Source organism: Indicator indicator, chromosome 8, assembly GCF_027791375.1.
Source record: "Indicator indicator isolate 239-I01 chromosome 8, UM_Iind_1.1, whole genome shotgun sequence".
Lineage (NCBI taxonomy): Eukaryota > Metazoa > Chordata > Aves > Piciformes > Indicatoridae > Indicator > Indicator indicator.
Window position 1 is genome coordinate 24,034,858 of NC_072017.1, and position 19,972 is coordinate 24,054,829.

A 19,972-nucleotide genomic window follows, 5' to 3' on the forward strand; every position below is an offset into this window, starting at 1 on the left:
TTATATTGATAATAAGCCACTGAAACCTAGTAAGCTGTTCAGTCTGCTGTACCTAACTAGAAACAGAATCCCTTTCATTTTGTTTACAAAAAAAAAAATCCTGCAAACAAAGACAGTAACACTGAGCACATGTAGAAGAAATCAAACTTGGTGAGTATAGTGATCCTGAAAGTTACATACTTAATACAGCTTAAATAAGAAAAAGACCTAAATTGGATTTCAAATAGCTGGCAACTACAGGTGATACTGCAGTTCATTCATCTGTGAGAAAAGGAGACAACCAATCATAAAAAATTAAACAGAGTCTGACAGTACTGAGTATAATCACATGTGACTTCATCTCATTAAGTTTTTCACCATTTTATACCTGTTCAGCCACATACCACAATAAGAAAAATTATAGAGATGGCTATTTATATTGTATTTCAATTTCCTAAGTTATAAAACATTTAAGTTAAAGCAAGTAATAAGGTAAGCAGCTCCCACGACAGAGGAAATAAAATGAAGACAGAAAGGCTGAGACACAGAATCACCCAGATCATCTAGATCATTTTACACTGGATAACCTATTACTTTACTTTGGAAAACCACACACGTAAAGTAAGAGTTTTTCTTTAGAAAAACAATTCATTCAGGGCTGTCACTGAATGAAGTTAGGTTTTTCACTAACCAATGCAAAATTTCTTTTGAAGTAACTAAGAAAGAAGTACAATTTCTTTACATGTCTTTAGTTTTCTAGAGTTCGTTTGAATATGAAAGACCATAGAGCAGAAGTGCTGTTTTCCCACACAGTTCTGTCCAAACTCTGCTCATGTCTGAAAATGTCCTTCATACTTAATAGCTTATTTCCCAGTAGATAATATATTTTTATTATAGACTAGAAGAGTAAGTGCAGTTTATGTGCTCTGCTGGTTAAACAAGAAGAAAACTAAATTCATCTTGTAGTGCAGTCTCGATTAAGACAATCTGAACCTCAGTCTGACCACATTAATGATCCTGGAGTTATGTTTGTACCTCATATACGAACTTACATACCATGGTAATGCTGCTTAAAACTATTAAGTGCTAGAAGCAGCAAAAATATTGTCTTGATAGCCTTAGGAACTCTTAATGACCTTATCTAGAGGCATGAACAATCTCACAAACCCATGCAGAAGGCACTGCATAAAGCCAAATAATTAAAATCCAAATTAATTCACCATTTGTTTTACAACCTCCTCCCCACCAATTTTTTTGGATGATGTTCTACATGGGAAAAACCCCATGCTTGATCCATATTCTGACACGCATTTGAGCCTGAAACCCTGCCCTCCTTCACTCCTGCCACTCTGGACTTCTAATTCTACAGATCCACACAAATCATACACCAGAGTAGAACAGAGGATAGGAAATACTGAGAACCTTCCCTACCAGGGTAAACCCACCTTAAACATACATCAAATTTTAACTCTAGTCAGTGTAAGTTCTGCCTGTCATAAATAAAAGAGAACACTTCAATGCTCTGTGAGTCTCCAGAATAGCCAAAGCATGGTCTCCCATTATGGTTTCAATTAGCTACCAAAACAGAACAGTGAAGCAAGATAATGCCTCAGATTCCTTTTTTTTTTCAGTGTACTGTTCTCCTGTATTATTTATTCCTTACATTTTAGTGACATGTACATATACAATTGGACTTCATAATCTTAAAGGTCTTTTCCAAGCAAAACAATTCTATGGTTCTATATGGAAGTAAACTTCTACATGATTCAGACAGTTGTTTAGTTTTGCAGTTGCAGCGATCAAATGACATCCTACCTCAGCCCCACAAAAGAATCCTTCCATTACCTTTTCTAGAAAATCAACACTTCGATAAAAAAAACACTAACTGCAAATTAGTGCCACTAACGGGCTCCTTCTTACCAGCTCCACCAAGTATAAAAATGCACATATTAGAAATTGAAACTACTCAGGTTGCAAGATAAAAGGCTGCAAGGGGGCTTCAGTTAAAAAATGATTGAACAAAGATCTACTATAAGCAACACATGAACTGCTTCTAGTTTGTGAATACCACATGCAACACCTGCTTGTCACACAACACCAAAGCGTTTCCACGTTTTGAGAACAGAAAGCCAGCTGCAAAATACAAATTGTAACACTTAAACCAGTAATTGTCAGGGCGTGGAGTAAGTCCCAGGGGCATGAAATTCATATAGCATCTAAAGTTTTCCTCTTCCACCAACAAACTGATTCCCCTTCTCTCTCTCTCGAAACCCACCTACACCCGGCTCGCCCTCTCCGCGTGCCCACAACTCCCCAGGAGCAAGAACGCTGCCATGAACCCCGCACACAAGCCAGGAGATAGGATGACCCCAGTCCGCACCGTACCCTGGACAGCTGGGGCAGCCCCCTGACGGGCCCCGCAAGCGGCTAAGGGGTGTCCTAAGGCTGTGACCAGGCCCAGCCACCCACTTCCCGCACCCACGGGCTGCCGGGGAAGCGGAGGCCGCTCTCGCAGTCCGACACGTATGATGGGGCGGGGCGGGAGGTGAGGTGCGACCCTCTCTGCCCCGCTGCAGCGACTCCCGCACTCAAACTGGACTGGGCCGGGCCCGATGAGACCCGACCCCAGGGCCCAACGGCCCGCCTCGGTCTCACCTCAGCTCTCACCTGCCGGCGGCACTGCAGCGGCCCCGGGGGCGTCGTGCCGAGGGGGAAGGAAGGACGGGACGGAGACAGGAAGGGGGTGAGGGAGGAAGCCGGACGGGGCGGTGCCGCTGCCCCCTCTCCAGCTTTATTTTCTTCCTTCTCCGGTACCAGCAGGAGCCGGAAGCGCTTGGCCGGAAAAGCAGCTGACGACGGACTCGGCGGGCAGGCGCGGCAGGCAACGGCCTCTCTAGGCTGCGGCGGGCGTGTCTATGGTCGCTGCCCCGCCGAGCTGTAGCCATAGCAACGAGAGCTGGGGCTGCAGCTCCTCACCCGACGGCAGGGCTGCGTGCTCTGCCCTGCTCTGCCCTGCCCTGCCCTGCCCTGCCCTGCCTTGCCCTGCCTTGCCTTGCCCTGCCTTGCTCTGCCTTGCCTTGGTCCGCTCTCCCTTGCCTTACTCTGCTCTGCCTGCCCTGTCCAGCCCTACCCGCGCACTGCCGGCGCTTATATTTTACTACCGCCCGGCGGATGTCTTCGGGGGCACCCAAAAGCGGGGAAGTGGTGAGATGGGGCTTCTCATCCCCCTCCGCTGGTAGCGGCTCCTCTCAAGGGAGCCTAGGGGTACAGTGGTCAGTGCAGTGGCTACGGTGGTCACTGCGGTGACGGCGTCAGCGTCCAGCCCTCAGCGTGTGGGGCGGCAGGCGCTCTCCGTCAGGACTGAGGCGCACTGCTGGGCCCGCGGCTCCGCACAGGCGGCGGCCCCAGGCTGAGGGGCCCGCAGACTGAAGCTTCGTGACGCTGGCGTGTGTGCCAGCTGGAAGCAGGAAGCTGTTCCAGCCTCTGCCAAGTGCCATGCGTATGAGATCAGAGTGTGGCCTTGAAAACCGGCCTCATCGAACGCGCCCGGAACCAAAAGCGGCAGAGGAGGAGCGCGGCCGCCTGGGGGTGGACGTGTGCGCCTGGAAGTGGGTGCTGTGTAGCATGGCAGAGTCTTCGGGGAGTCCTCTCTGCGAACCCGTAGTGAGGAGGAAAAAAAGCATATCCATACAGGAAAAAATTGACATCATAAGTGCTGTGGAGAGTGGCAAGAAAAAGGCAGACATCGCAGCCAAGTATGGCATAAAGAGGAATTCTTTGTCTTCGATTATGAAGAATAAAGAAAAAGTTTTGGAAGCCTTTGAATCTTTACGGTTTGATCCTAACAGAAAAAGATTAAGGACTGCTTTTTATACCGACCTGGAGGAGGCATTAGTGAAGTGGTACAGAATTGCTCAGTGCTTGAATGTGCCAGTAAACGGTCCCATGTTGCGCCTCAAGGCTAATGATTTTGCCCAGAAGCTTGGACACAGTGATTTTAAATGCAGTAATGGCTGGCTCGATCGTTTCAAGGCAAGGTATGGTTTAGTTTTCAGAGCTCAGCCTGTAGAAACAGCTCCTACTGCTCCAGTGGATGCTCCAAGTCTTTGGTACCAAAATGTTCTTCCATATTATGTAAATGATTATCAGCCAAAAAGTATGTTTTATATACAAGAGACTGGATTGTTGTATCAGATGTTACCACATCACACATTTGCATTTAAAGGGGAAACTTGTTCTGTGGGTAACCTAAGCAAAGAGAGAATAACTCTAGTGATGGGTACCAATATGGATGGCTCTGAGAAACTTCCTTTGCTTGTTATAGGAAAAAACAAAAGTTCACACTTTTTGAAAGATGTGAAGTCACTACCTGTGGACTATGAAGCAAATGATACGGCATTGATGACTTCAGAAGTATTTGAACAGTGGATGCATAAGCTCGATGACAGATTTCAAGCACAGCATCGACGAGTAGTTATTCTGGTTGATTCTTTCTCTACACACGCAGCAGTGAAGAACCTGAAGTCTGTTGAATTAGTGTTCTCTCCTTCAGACTCTTCATGTGTAGCTACAAAACAAGGAGTCATCAGAAGTCTGAAGGTTAAATACAGGCACTGTCTTATCAAGAGATTCATTGACTGTGTAAAAGGTAATAAAGAGTTTATGCTGACTCTTCTTGATGCAGTTGAGATGCTGAACCTATGCTGGCGGGAAATAGCACAAGAGACTATTGTAAAAAGTTATAATGAAGCAGGATTCAAATTAGAAACCAAAACAAATGGTAATGACACAGAGACTGAAAGTGATTTTGATTTGATTGCACATGCACAGGCAGCTGGAGTGGAGTTTCCAGAAGGTTTATCTTTTGAAGAATATGCAGCTTTAGATGATGGCTTGATAACTTATAAAATGCCAGAAAATAATGAAAAGATGTGCATCAAAGAAAGCATACTGGGTAACACTGAGACATTTGTGGGTGATGAAGATGGTGATGAAGATGATCAATTTCAAGTTGCTGAACAGCCTTCACCATCAAAAAATGAGGCTTTGAGTGCTTTAGATACCCTTAGAAAGTTTCTCAGAAGCCAAGACACAAATGATTCTCTTCATGATTCCCTATCTGACCTGGAGAATTTTATTCAACATGTAGCATGTAAATAGATATTTTAGCAAAGTGTGAAAGCATGTAACTGAAAAAAAAAAAAGGATTTGTGTAAGTAAAGAAAAATAAGCAGTTTAATAATGTGTTGTTGCAGTGCTCTCTAGTGTGTCTTCCTCGGGTGCCTAGATAAAATGAAATTTGAAATTAAGAAAAAGGGCTGTGAACTGAAGTTTCCCACAAAATCAGGAGGAAAGAACACACACTTTGGGGTGGAGACAGGAAATTAATTGAATCTTTAAAACCATAACTATAGTAAGTGCGTTGAAGGCAAAAGCAGTTCCTTGAGTGAAGAAGACATTAGCACTGCTTCACATAGATAATTTCACTGATGTCTTTGGCATTGCTGAGGGTGACCCAGAAAGTATTTATCAGGTTGGTGCTTTTGATACTTCAAAAAAAAAAATCATAACAGTGATTACACGCTTGAGTTCTGACAACTAAGGGGATTTTAATTTTTGATTGAATTTTCTTTTTTTGGTCCTTGTTCAAGAATTCTGGCCATAGTTTATTCTTGTAGCGAATGATGAACAGCAGAAAGCTAGCAGCTTTGGGTGTGCTTTGTTTTTTAAAAACTGCTTACATGTGAATACACCCAAATAGTGTAACCACTTATCAGAGAGTCCAAAGACAAACCTTCTTCTCCAAAGAGGTCAAAGAGGAAGGTCATTCTCTCCCTTTCAGCCTTTTTTGGTATTTGGATTTGATGTAGGTTCTTTTGTGCAACTCCATGTGTTTCTGCAGTAAATACAGAAAAAAAACCCTTACGTAGTAACTGCACTCAAAAGCTTATTGAACTTTTACTGGCTGTAACTTGAAGACTTTGCTGTAGGATTCAGTGCACCAGTGTGGTTTATTATTGTAAGTACTATTAACAGGGGTGCAGGTTGCATGAGTGCTGTGTGAGGCTGAGTAAATCATTGTACATTTACACGTCTTCAACTATGTATTTCAAGCAATTAAATCATACCAGAGTCAAAAATCTCAATGTATGTGAGACATACTGCTCGTGACTTTTTTTCAAACCCTGTTCCAAATATTTTCCATATCTATCAATTTTTATTTTTTTGAAAGTTAGAAATAGTAATTCTTCTAATTAAAGAAAGAAAATATTTGGTGGAAGCCCTTTAGGAAACCTGTGTAATAAACAATCTATTATGGTGCCTATAATTAAACCATGAGAAACAATCTTTTGCATATTTGAGTCTTAAATTTTCAATAAATAGTTTGGTAAAGCTTTTGTTTACTCTTCTTTCTGGTGGAGGACAGCCTATCCATTTGTGAAAGCATTTCAGAAAATAGAACAAATTGTTGGAGAAGTGGAAATACTGAGGGAGGAAGGAAAAAATGCTTATGACTGATCTGTGTGGATGTTTTACTAGAACCCCTCAAGAAAACCCCCACAAACTTCTGTTTTGTTGTTATAAAATTTCTGCTGTGAATTTCACCCAAAGGAGATTATGATTAAATAAAACACTTCCATTTAAATTCCAATAAATAAACACACACACAGATTTATAGATTCTCTGAAGAAGGTACCCTCTGCATTATCTCTTTTAACTATTACTTTAAAATACATGCAAAGATGCAAAGTCTGTTAAAGTCAGAAGCTGTGCCAAATAAATCAACACACTTTGCTTGCTTAAATACTTAAGAACAAGCTTATAAAAAGTACTCTTTTTTGGTTTGGGTTTTTGGTTGTTTTTTTTTTGGCTAAACTTGTTTGAAGTTCATATAAATCCCACAGAGCCCTACAGATCATTTTCCTGTGGTGATCTTTTCACTTAAAATCCATGGTTTTCTTTTCAAGACCTTCTCCTACCAAAGGCAAGTTTAGGATAAAGTTTCTATCATCCATGTGTATGAATGTATAAATGTGTATATTCTTTTAAGATTCAACACCACGTGGAGACCACCAGATAAGGAGATTCCCTGTTGCGTTCTAAAGAATTCTGAATGTGAAATTGTTGCAGCTGAGTGAGAAAAACTTGCGCAAGTGGCAAATCTTGGTTAAGCAAGGGTTCAATCTAGATATGTAATTCTTGCAAGATAAGGCTTACAAAATCAGGAGATAGGAAATAACGTCATTAGCTGTTAGTGAAGGAAGCAAATTACTAGGTTCTGCATACTGTCATACTCCCTTGTGAAAACAGCAGGATGGATGTATAAATTTGGCCTGTACTTGGAAGGAGAATTGTGGAACTTGCTGTAAAAAAAACATACAACCCACCAAAGTCCTGTAGCTTTAGAGAATATATATGAATTCTCCCAGGCTCCTGGTTTGTTCTGATAAACCAAGCTAAAATGCAATCACTGGAACTGGTTTTTTAGGTCAAACACTTTATATTCTAACTCTATAGCTTTCAGAATTCTTTAGGAGCCCAAATACTTCTTTTCACTTGGTTGCATTTACAGTCAGATAGAGAACATGAAATCCATTCTGAAGCTTGTTGCTATTTCATGTGTTTGTTCATGGGGAGATGCAGACTCCTGAGAACCAAAATGCTAGCAGTGAAAAAAAGGAAGTGGTGCGCTATGTAAATGTTAGCCATTTTAGCCGGTGTACATAGTTTGAGCTAGAGATTTGTTTACTTTGTCTAGGTAAACCATCAGGTGTCTGAGGTGGTATCTTTTGGAGGGAGAGGAAGAATATTGCTTTAGATTACGCTATATTTATAAAGAAGAACCTTTTCTACAGAAGGCAGACTATTACGGCTGTCATTTGCTTTAATACTTCAAATATTAGTTTGAACAACTATGTGCTTTTTTTCTGTACACTTTTCCGCTCTTTGCTATGGTTACATAATAACTATGTGCTTTGATGTCAAGTCAGCCAGGTGCTTTCAGTAACCCAAAGTGACTTCTAGAAGTGAGAACTGAAAATACAAAGTTTTAAAAATATAACTGACTTCCAAACAAGGCCAAAATAGAAAAACGTATTTTGAAAGTATGTTTGATATAATCAAAAGAGTCCTTGGAATCATTCTGGAGACAAATAATATGTAAAATTAATTATGCTTTTCAAAATGCATTGCATTTGCAAATGTTGATAAATATTATTAAATTACTAAATAAATTGGTTTTGTTCTTTTTGTGTGTGTTACTGCTTTGTGCAGTTCTGGATACCTTTCATGTCTATGAAACTACATCTCCTTTTAAAACTGTTATTCAAAGGAAGGTTACTCACCTCTAATGGCAAAAGGAAATGAAAAAGCCTTTGCACCCTTGGGCAAAAACAAGAGAGGGGGGAGTCAGAGATTTATAGGAGAGGAATCCCTACATGTCTGTCTCTGTCTCTGGAGAATTTCAAGGCCTGCCTGGACATGTTCCTGTGTGATCTGCTTTAGGTGATCCTGCTGTGGCAGAGAGCTTGAACTAAATGATCTTCAGAGGTCCCTTCCAACCCCCACCATTCTGTGATTCTATGTATACCTGAGATTTGTGACATTTTGGTAGCTAAGTAATGGAGGGAGTAAATAAGTAAACAGTTCCTCGTTATTAGGTAAATTTGAGAATTACAGTCTGAAATGCACAGAAATGCTAGTGATTTTAAATTTTAACTGCAATATTTTCCTAAATGGAAAATAAATTATAACTTTAAAATATTAATAAAATAGCTTCACGTCTTTTTTAGTGGTTGTGTTCATTGCAGTGGCAGTGAATATCATCCTACTCACGTTTAACCAAAACATGTAGCCTGTAGTGATAGGATAAGGGGCAATGGTTTTAAATTAGAGAAGAGTAGATTTAGATTGGATCTTAGGAACAAGTTCTTTACCATGAGGGTGGTGGAATGCTGGAACAGGTTGCACAGGAAGGCAGTTGAGGCCCCATCTCTGGAGGTATTCAGGGTCAGGTTTGACAACACTTTGGGCAACCTCATCTACTTGAGGATGTCCCTGCTGACTGCAGGGGCGTTGGTCTAAATGACCTTTGGAGGTCCCTTCCAACCCAAACCATTCTATGATTCTGTGCTCTGAGTGACAACATTTTAGGGGCTCCTTCCTTGAAAATCCAAGTCCAGTCAAATTGTAAGCAAACAAATCTAATGAATTTTGGTGATGTGATGAGTGACAGTGAGCTTCTGGCAATAGGTCCATTAATGATAGGAAAATTCTTGCAACAGATGAAAAGACAACAAATTTGTGTGCACATCTCATTTATAATGGTAAAGCAGCATTGTATAGACATGTGATTCCCTTTTAGTGGTACGACTGCACTGTGGTATAACCACATCATTTTTTTTCCAGGATTAGTAATTCAAGTTTAGCTCATTGCTCTTCTTGATAGTACAGTTACTCCATTTGAGATCTATTTTCTTTCTTAGAACTGTGTCTGTTTAACATCTTGCTCAGTAGCAAAGCTGAAAAGCTTTACTCTCTGGAGAAGTTCTTGCAAAACACTCACTGTTCAAGAAGGATTACTTTGACATGTGATAACTAGTTGCTGGATTTCTTATCTGAATTCTTTTGAGATATTCTGGGGGAATGCCACTGCATTCAGCATATAAGGAGAAAAATTACTGAAACCGCTGGTTTTTTTTTTAGTTCTAGCAGTGTTGGTGCCCCATATGTCTAAGCTGTATAAATGATACAATATGATATTTTGTTGTTCAAAAAGATATTTCTTTCCTCTTCCACCTTTTTTCATCCATTGCAGTCTATCACTTTATATTCACTGATATCCCACTAATTCTAGTGTTAACATTAGGTTTCTTGACACAACCTTTTGGCAAACTGCTTTTCTCCTTACTCTTGCTATTTCTAATATTATCTTTTGCAGGTGGTATTTTTGAATCATCTCATGTATCAACTAGTATCACCCTCTTGGTACACATGCTCATGATCTCAGGGCCTAATTTCTCCATTGCTGTATTTAGTGACCTTCCCAAATCCTTGCTTATTTTAGCTGAGAACATGTAGTGTGTCCATATTTTTTTTTGTCTTCTCTTTTTTTTTTTAGAGGAGGATGAGCAGTGATTTTTCCAGCAGACACCCAGGATATCTGAGAGAAGTGATAATAAAACATGTAATCTTTCTCTTCTTTCAGTTGTCTTCATTATACCTTCTGCTAGTAGTCCCTTCTGATCTGTACTTTTGAGATTTTCAATTTGACATTTAGTATCTTTGTCTAAACCATTCCCTTTTCTCTTTCATCTTTTACCCTTATCTGCCTGTATAGCATCCTTGTCACAGTTCATTCTTACATATCCATTTCTAAATATCATACCCCTAACCTCAGCTCTTTTGGTCTTTCTTCCCTCCTCTTTTACTGGCCCCATCTAATGTTTAAAATGCATTTCAAACACAATTTCTCCCCTTTTCATGATATGATGTCTATTTTTCTTCTCCAAAACCAAAGATCTAACTCTCTCAGAAGACAACCAGTTTTTTACTTTCTGTTTTACTTCATTATAATGAAGTGTATATATATAGTGTGTATATATATAGAGAGTGTGTATATATATATATATATAATGAAGGTGTTCCTTCATTATATTCTTAGAGCAAAGATTATGTAATAATTTGAGGTATGTTATTTTCCCTAAATTTTCTTCTTTGCATTCTCTCTCCCCCCCACCCCCTTCGCTTCTTTATTCTTAGCACTTCCATGTCTTTCCTTCGTTTGAGCCTTTCTTTTGCACTGCTGATCACCAGCATGAATTTGATTTATTTTTTAAGCTTGCAAAAACACAAACAAAACCTGCACAAAGAAAGTGTTCGGGTTTATTGGTTTACATAGCTAACCATGTTACAATGTTGCATAAAATAAATCAGACTTAAAGCCAGCTTGATTATCAGATAGTTTCTATCAAGTTTTTTCCTTGGAATTTACTTTTTTAATTGTTTATTTTCACTATAACTTTTCCTGTCAATAATTGCTTGTGATATTTCCGATATTTATGCCCTGTTTGGTTTTGTAGCCAGCCCATATGGCCTGAGATCATGGAGAAAAGCAGGTAATTATAAAAAAGAGGGAGTTGAAAGGTGAATCCCCAGTCCACTGCAATTTCCCTGCAGGAACTCAAGGAGAACTTGTTCATCAGGTAAAGCAGAGTTTTTTAGTTCAGAATCAATACTGAGAGTCTTCTGAAAGTCCACATCCATACACAAATTAGCCACACAAATTTAGACAAAAGATAACACCACAGGTTGTCTGACTTTAGGATGGCAAGAAATCACTACTCATAATTCAGCCCCACTTTAAAATTAATTGACATGAAGGTCTTTTCCAACCTGGTTAATTCTGTGATTCTGTGACATGAGTTGAATTTTTTTTCCCCAGAGCTAACAAGACATGATCTATGTAAACTGCGTCTCACTGCACTACCCACAGCTCATCTAAGTTCAGTAAGCAAACAGAAATTTGCTTAGAGACAAGGCAAGGCTGAAGCAGCATTTCTGTATAAGAGCAACATTTTTGTGGAGTCTAGATGTTACAGGAAGAGTCAGATGATCTTGGAAATTGGCATGGTATTTCAGAAGTTACTGAGAGACACTTTGTAGTACAGACTTGGGATTTGAGTTAGAGACTTACAAAGTGCAATTTCCAACAGCTACCAAACGACTTTTGAAAAGCTGGCCTGATGGATAGAAATCTTACTGCTCTGAAAATACAAGTGACAAAAAGCATTATATGTATATTCAACACAGACAAACATTACAATTCAAATTCTGTCAGAGACAAATGCTCAGTTGCCTGTAAGAGCTGAGGATGACCAGACTCACTGTGTTATATGGTGAGTGTCTGCAGAGAAGCAGGAGCAGACCTGGCACATGCTGTAGACATGCAACAGCAAGATGAAAAAGACAAGTACAGGCAGACAGAGTTACAGGCTCTCAGCTCCACTTGTTGAATGACTGTAAAGGACTGTCTTTTGCCCCATCATAAGACCTTTCCCTACACGTCCCATTGCTAGCCCATTTTTTTCCAAAAGCAAAAGAAATCATCTTATGAACTCAAAGAGATTTAAGATCTCATAATTTTGCACCAATTTGGCAATGTCATACTTCATACCCCTGTAGCATGTAGAAGTTGGCAGCAGTAACCAGAACTACAAAAGGTAAAACTGAATGAAGCTTGCAGGTTTTTATGTTCCAGTCTCACCTGGCCTTCACTCAGCTCACGTTGAGTTAGGTGCCTAAAATCATAGACTTCTAAGATTTGTCAAAATGTAATTTAATGACAGCAACTTACCCACTAGAGCTAACAGGAGAATGGTTGGCAGTCTTAATGCTTGAATGGTTAGAAACCATCTTGCAATTTTATCTGAAATATTCATGTTTTAAATAGCTTTATGAAATTAAAAGAACTTGATCAATTCCCTAACAATACCTACACCATTATTTACACCCCACCTTAATGCACATGTGGAACTCCAAACCTGTATTCCTCTTTTAAATGCCTGCATTCTCAGTGCTGATCCGCTGAGGACTAATACTGGGATGGCAGATAGAATGCTGCACAATAAGATTATATGAAATTTACATTAATGTAAGATTCCTAAGGGATTATTTAGAATGAGGATTAGGGAGCTTTATGAATTTAAAACTTCCTTCAGATTCCTTCATCCTCTCACCTCATCTCACAGAGGGGAGAACCCTGTGGCTTGAACAGGGAGTATTTTGAACAGCCTTCCTCCTGTGGGGAGCTCTGCTAGTATTCACCAACATATTATTCTGCAGGAATTAGGGTGAAATTTTGCAAAGGATGGAAAACAGCCCTTATGCTCCAGCCAGTGGGAGGTGTAACTGCTGCTCTGCCTCCTGGGTGGGTTGAGCCAGCCTCTTACTAGGGTGATGACTCCTCAGGCAAAGCACATATTTGTGAGATTACATCTACCAAAAGCAGAAATGCAGGTACTGATTTGCTTTTCATCATTCACCATGCACTCTCCTTCCTGTCTGCCATTCCAGATCCTCAGAGTTCAAAATTCCCTGTCGGCCACCTGCCTGATCTGATCCAGGCCCCCAGTTTGGAAACCTGGGATAGTTCTGTGCTGTCCACCTGCCTAATTTACAGGCTTTAAATATAGTGCCTATATTGGCAGGCATCTTTTTGCTTATTTTGAGTACCAGATATTTGCATTCTCTAAAAGTGTTTCCAGCCCTAATTGGAAAAGAATGAGTTGTGGACCTCAAATGAACTCCACATTTCTCTCTGTAGAGAAACAATTATTAGACTTTGTACTGTGCAAAGATCTGCCCTTACTACTTTGAAGGGGACTGTAGACTCAGGTTGTATATGACACTCGAAGACATGATAGAAGACGTAAATCTTTATCATTAAGTACTCAGAACCAAAATGTATTGAGAGGAGTTAAACATCCACTTTTAGGAAGCCTCTACTTCCTATAACATCATATCTACAATTCTTTCCATTGAGGGTTTTATTACCAGCCATTAGCACTGACCTCGTTTGATGCATCTGCCTGTAACTGGACAAATGCCAGTTCTCACAGGATTTTAATATTGCTTACCTCATACACAGGGTACACCCCAGTATAAAAATAGTACCTTCTGAGAGTAGATTGATCCTCAGGGAGCAGCATATAGGCAATGTAGCAGCCTGTCAGACCCAGGGATTTCTTATTCACACCACGCTTGGTGCGTCTACACTTACACAGAGTTGTGACTGTGGCATGGATAGGTATGTAGAAAAGGAGACATAGGAGTTAAGGGATATTGGTTTGTATTCTGCTGTTAGGAGAGGTAGTTGGGCTGCTAGCTCATAGTGAAGTATATTTCTCTGTCACAAAACTCTACAGTAACCAAAAGTATATCTAATAAAGGTTTGCCAACTTGCACTTCTATCACAGATACTGGTCAAAACATGGATCCACCCGAAAATGAGCTACAGCATACCTAACGCAGCTGTTTGGAAAACATTTCTCCCCATACCAGACTCAAGCAGGAGGAAGAGGACAGGCAGCTGCCTGTATCTTAGCAAATTCAGTGTTTCTACAACTTATACAAATTCATGAGGCTTCACTAACTGACATTTTAGTAAGCTCAGCACTTACACAACTTAATTAAATTCTTAAGGTTTCACTAAGTGACAGGTGTGTTGCAATGTAAACAGGAAGCCTTCTGTATATTCAGACAAAATGAAGAGAACTACTGCATGAAATTACTTTCACCGTGTAATAAACCAGTTACTTCAACCATGTAATAACTCAGCATAGTTTCCTAACGGGAATGAAGAAAGGCAGGGAGAGAGAAACAAAAATAAAGTATCAGAAGAGACACAAGGCAAAAATTCTGATTTTTTTTTTCTTTTTTCTGGTAGTCTTGTAGCACTACAGACAGGTAAACTGAACTGAAAGTTAAACACATGGTGCTGAGAAGTGGTGATTTCTGCCTTAACTCCACTCAATCTATTCTTCCCTGGGCTGTGACTGATGACAAGTAGGTGTATTTATCATGTGCATACAAGCAAGCCTCTTGCTTGTATACGCATCATAAATACAAAGTCTTTACAGACTGTCACACTTTTTCTTTTAATATCTGTCTGGTTTTCAGCTAGACGCCATCTCTTTGCTTCTATTGGGACTATTTACATACTTAAACATGTGCACAGCTTCTGCAGAGCTGGACTAAGACAGGACTGGAGGCTGCCTCCATGATTTTAGAGTGGCTCATAAGACTGGACTAGAATTGGTCTCTTGGGTTAGATCCTTTAAAGATATTTAAATGACCAAATAGGAAAATATGCTTTTTCAAAGTATCTAGGAACTAAAGTTGACCCAGATCAGATAGCCATACTCTTGATAGTCTACTATTTGCATTTTTAGTTGTTTGAGTAGCTTTAAAAAAGCTCATCTTTAATGTTTGTTTAGAGTCTGAACTCTGTATTAACACTTTATGAAGTAAAGTTCTGTAATTACAGTGAAAATATGCAAAGGAAAAATAAGAGAGCCTTTTAATTCAAGAATAGAGAAAGGGACTTATATGGGAGGATCAAATGAGAGCTGCCACAACCTAAAAAAGTATCGAGCACTATTTAAGCAACATTATCGTAGGACATCAAAGTTTATCTTCAGATACTTAAGGTGCGTCTGGAAAAATCTCACATTACAGTTCAGATGTGCTGGTGTGGTTTTTTATAGCTGAGTATTACCAAAAGAATGTGCTTTTCAGATTTTATTCTCTTCTTAGTAATTGTTCACTTCAAACCTTCAAACAGTCAGCTGAAGCACCCTACAAATAAAAATAAGAAGAGACTAAAAAAAAATCAAATTTACTTTCCCTCAAGTACCTTGTTTTTCTAGTATTCATTTTACTAAATTCACCAGTGATTACACCTAAGTCAGGTTTATGTTTGGTTTTCAATCCTTTACTCCATAAATCTCACTTTGTATTATCTCTCTAAGAGAGATGCTTCAGCTTCTTTGGGTTTTTTTTGAGCCAGTTCGTGAGCTAACACTGACTTGAAAGTGATGACTAATGAGTAGGTGCCTCTGTGTAAGACATGCACTACGGACATTTTATGTGAAGATACCTCACTGGCTAATGGCTTTTTCTCCCATTTATGTTGTTGGCTGCACGTCTATTGACTGAGCTGCACATGAAAGCCTGTGACCAGACAAGGCTCTGATCCTTGTGCCAGACACTCAGGCACTGTCATTTCTCCGGGAGCAGTTACAGAGCATTTCCATTCTCTGAAGTGTTTTTCCAAATTGCACAGATACTTTTTTTAGCATTTCAGTTTCATTGTCAGTCCTGTATCTGTCTGTACTGTGAGGTCTGCTTCCCTCCTGTGCCTGCACAGTCATTTCCATACTAAAAGGCTTTATTTCTGTTCCTGGAGAATGCAGTCAGCTTCTGCTCTGAACAGGCAATTGAGCACTCACATCCTGCTGCAAGGTGTCTGAAGCAATTTGTTCATCCTAGCTTATTACATGCCTCTACTTTTGGAGTCCTATTCTGGTCAGATGTCTTCCCAAACCTCTGGTGAGGAATGGAGGGAGACCCTCTCCTGACAACAGAATTGCAGTGCCTCGATGAACCACTTGTTTTTAAATTATTTTATTTTGAACTGTTTATACCAAATACGCACTTACAATATGAGTTTGGGGTACATTGCAACCCTGTTTCCATAGCTATTTTCAAAGCATGAGACAAATCTTTAGCTCTGCTGCTCAGCAAAGAAGTGAGAGCCTGATTTATTCAGACATAAAAGATCAGGAAAGTGACCCAAGCCCTTTCAAAAACTGGTGGTTTTTTTTTTAAAGTTTCATACCATCTCTGGCCTGGAAGGATCCTAATATACAATTTATTAATCTTTTTGATTCCTGTCACTATAGCAATATTGTTAGAACTAATAAAAATGCCTGAAAACTCTGTTTCCGAACTGCATTGTGTAGACCTTATCCAAGATGCTCATGGATTCATATCTCATGAGGGTGATCTGCATAGTTTTGAAATAAAGTAGGGCACGGACTTCTGGCCCAACCACCTAGGTTTTTCCATTTTTAACAGACAATTTTGGGGGTAAAATGGGGCAAGGCCACAACTCAGAAGCTGCAAAGTTAGGATAGAGCCCTTGTTATTCAACTGCTGAAGGGGACATGAAGCTGGTAGTGCTGAGGTAAGTACAGGTTTTCCCTAAAAACAAACCCTGAAGCTGTACTTTGGGCTGTTCAAACCATTGTTATCCAGCCTGCATTGAAACAAAGACAGATCTCATGGAGTCTCACTTAGATTTCAGTGGTAGGATTCTTGTAAGATCCTGCCTGGGTGAAGGATTTCATGGGCAAGCCTTGCACTTGGCTAGATGGAAGCACTGCTTGGGACTACCTATATTACATAGTAGAGCTGTATTTTTCTAGCTGTCAAATAAGAAGATGACTTTGCTGACCAGACACCAATCCTTTTGGAAGTGCAGTCTTCAGCTGTGGGTTTTACCTGAAGTAAAGCTAAGACCTCGGGAGGGAGTATATTTCAAAACAAAAATACAGGCATCATATTTTTCTTTCTTTCTCTTTTTTTTTTTCTTTCTTTGTCTTTTTTTTTCTTTTTTTTTTTCATTTTACATGAGTTACAAATAACTTCTGAATCTTTTGAAATGGGCAGAATTTATAATACGTGTACTGCTGCCAAAAAAATGAGTAGAACTGAAGTGTCCAGCTACACTTCAACATAAGTCTACCAGTGCTCCAGCTGGACCCTGTAGTCTTCTTTATTTCAGAGGATGTTTTTGCTGTTAGGAATATCTCTTTGATTCAATTTTTCATTTTGTTAAAGGAAACTTGCATACAAACATCTGCACTACTTTCAAGTAGTCTCTAAATTACTATAGCCATGATTTAACAGCCTGTGTTGTGTGTGAGGAAGAAAATAAAGAAAAAGACAATAAAAGAAAGCAGAAATTTACAAGCTCAGTTAAGCAAAGAGACACTTAAAACTGGCAGGTACTCAGTTTTATGCTTTTATTGTCATTCTCAGTTGTGTTATTTTATGATATGCAGTTAAAGACAGTATCTCATTGTTCTAAACATTGTTCTAATTTTGTGGCATTGATTTCAAAAAAGTATAAACCCTTTTCTTGAGCACCTCTGTGGCTGAAATAAAGTGTAATTTGTCTTTTCTTATAATTCAGAACTGAGAGAGTTTACTGGAGAGAGAGCTTTATGTCTGCAACTCACTCAGCTTGCTCAGAAACAAGTGTAACCATGGATGCAGTTCCAGATGACTGTGAAGCTTATACACAGGGATGCTGTGGAATGTAGCCTCAATTCTCAAGTCTTACTTATCTCAGAAGCCTGCTGAAGTGCCATCATAGACAGCATGCAAGCTAGCTTGAGAAGATCCCTGTGGGCTTTGCACACCCTCCTTTGCTTTGGGAACCTTTTTTTTAACGCTGCAGTGCAATTCTCATTCTCTCACAGTGACTCATGAGAAAATGTTATCTGTCCTTTCCCAACACATGTCAGAGGCAGAAAGAAGTCATTAAGAGACTAGCAGAGCTCAACTGATGCTAGCCCTTGCCTGCACTTCAGAGCAGGCAGATTAGCTGCTGACATCTGCAGCAGACTAGCTGCATTAGGAGGAGTTTCTAATGTAAGTCCTATAAGTAACAAGCAACTTGCTTCATCATTCTCAAATGTTTAGTTGTTGTTATTAGAGTTTTCCTATGAAAACGGAACAAGAAGAGTGTGGCTGCAGCTTTACAAAACATTTGTGGTTTTATGACAATGTCACACTGACAACATCCTCTGTGATGAAAACTCTTCTCTGATTAGGGAAGAACATTAGCAAACAGCCTAGCTAGGTGGTCAGAAATGCCCTTTGTGTGACAAAAAAACAATGAGACAGTACCAAAAGCATGCATAGATATTTTCCAGCTGGATAACATACACCAAAACCACTCCCAAAATGCAGTTATCATTTCTTTTTGCTGTGAAAAGCCATTTCTTTTTGCTAAGGTGCATTGTGGATCCTAGTAAATACACTAAACCATATGAAATTATCAGATACAATCTACCTCTTACAAAAATAATCTGTGACTGAATCCATGTGGGTTTCCAAATGCACAAATTTGCTTTGCAGCAAGGTTGTCATTATAGTTTTTGGTTTCCACACTTCTACTGTGAAAAGAGAAGTGTGCAGCTGAAGAGAACAACCATGGCAAGATACTAACCTTTTGAAAAAGGAAGCCTGTTGGGAGTGCTTCAGGGGAGCATGATTGCAGCACTGGTGGGATTGGACTGAGGTAACTGCCTTTCTGTGACAGTCCAATTCATCATCTTTGAAAATACCTTGCTTCTATTTCTCCACCTTTAAAAAAAAAAAAACAACTAAATAGTCAAATGCATTTCTATCACTCTAAAAGTCTTAATTAAAATGTAATGTGGCACTAAGTCACATTTCATGAACTTTAATTTGCCTTAGAAATCATTCATTTGGTACACACCAGTGGGTGGTTAGCTTGCTCTCAAGGGGCAGTGATGAGTTTAGATGAATGTGTGTCAAAAATAGTTGATGGGAATCTGAGTGGGAAATTCTACAAGCTATGTAGAAGGATTGTAAGCGAAAAGAGGAAAGGATATAAGCCTTGTACACTAGACATAGATGAAAATGCATGAGAGAGACAAACAAAAACACCCTCTCTTCCTTTCCAGTCTTTCAGTCTAGGTTTATGTAAAGGATGAGTGAGCTGCACTAAGTCTGCAGAATGGGGCAAAATAGTCAAATATGCACAGCAAGGTAAACCAGGAGAGCATGTTTGCAGCCCGTGTGATGTGAGAAAGACTGAGCAGCAAACTTGGGAAGGAGATGGGGAAGAAATGGGAAGTAGGATAACACATCATTTATACATTAAAGTGATAGAAATACTGTTAAAAAGTATGGTTTTACCTCCTGCTGACTAAAGTTAAAGAAAAGCTGAGGCTGAACAATAGTAACAGCCTTAAGAGCTGAGTCTATGCTCATGAAAACATTGTCTTTGCCCACACTGGCTCAGTGGCCAATCCTATTGCTGCACTAGACAAAGCTAGGGTGGCACTGAGCACATTTGAGGTGCCAAGGTAGGCTCAATTTTGGGGCTTTTGTATCTGAAAGTATCTATATCAATTAGTCACTATTATTAATACTTGGAACCTCCGTCATTTTTTAATGTGAAAATCTTAACAGCATTCAGAACTCTCACCCCTGATGCTTCTGTCTTGTGTTAGCATGCATTGCTATGATATCATGTTATATAATATATCTGAGAAATATTTAAGTAGTCAGAAGTTTCATAACTCAGAGCTCCTCCTTACCTTCTTGTGGCTGCATTGTTATAATTTTGCTTTGCTTTTTCCCCCACTGTTTTATGAAATGTGCAAATGTACAT

The 19,972-nt window shown here is 39.7% G+C and overlaps 1 protein-coding gene across 1 annotated transcript; it reads left to right on the forward strand.

Moving 5' to 3' along the window:
- Positions 1 to 3,474: 3,474 nt before the first annotated feature.
- TIGD4 (tigger transposable element derived 4) lies at positions 3,475 to 5,139 on the forward strand. Its single transcript, XM_054382948.1, has one exon. The coding sequence runs from the start codon at positions 3,475 to 3,477 to the stop codon at positions 5,137 to 5,139; it is 1,665 nt and encodes a 554-aa protein (XP_054238923.1).
- The last annotated feature ends 14,833 nt before the right edge of the window (positions 5,140 to 19,972 follow it).

Excerpts from the sequence above, each read along its gene's own strand:
- TIGD4 (XM_054382948.1), top strand. The coding sequence starts at position 3,475 with ATGCGTATGAGATCAGAGTGTGGCCTTGAAAACCGGCCTCATCGAACG.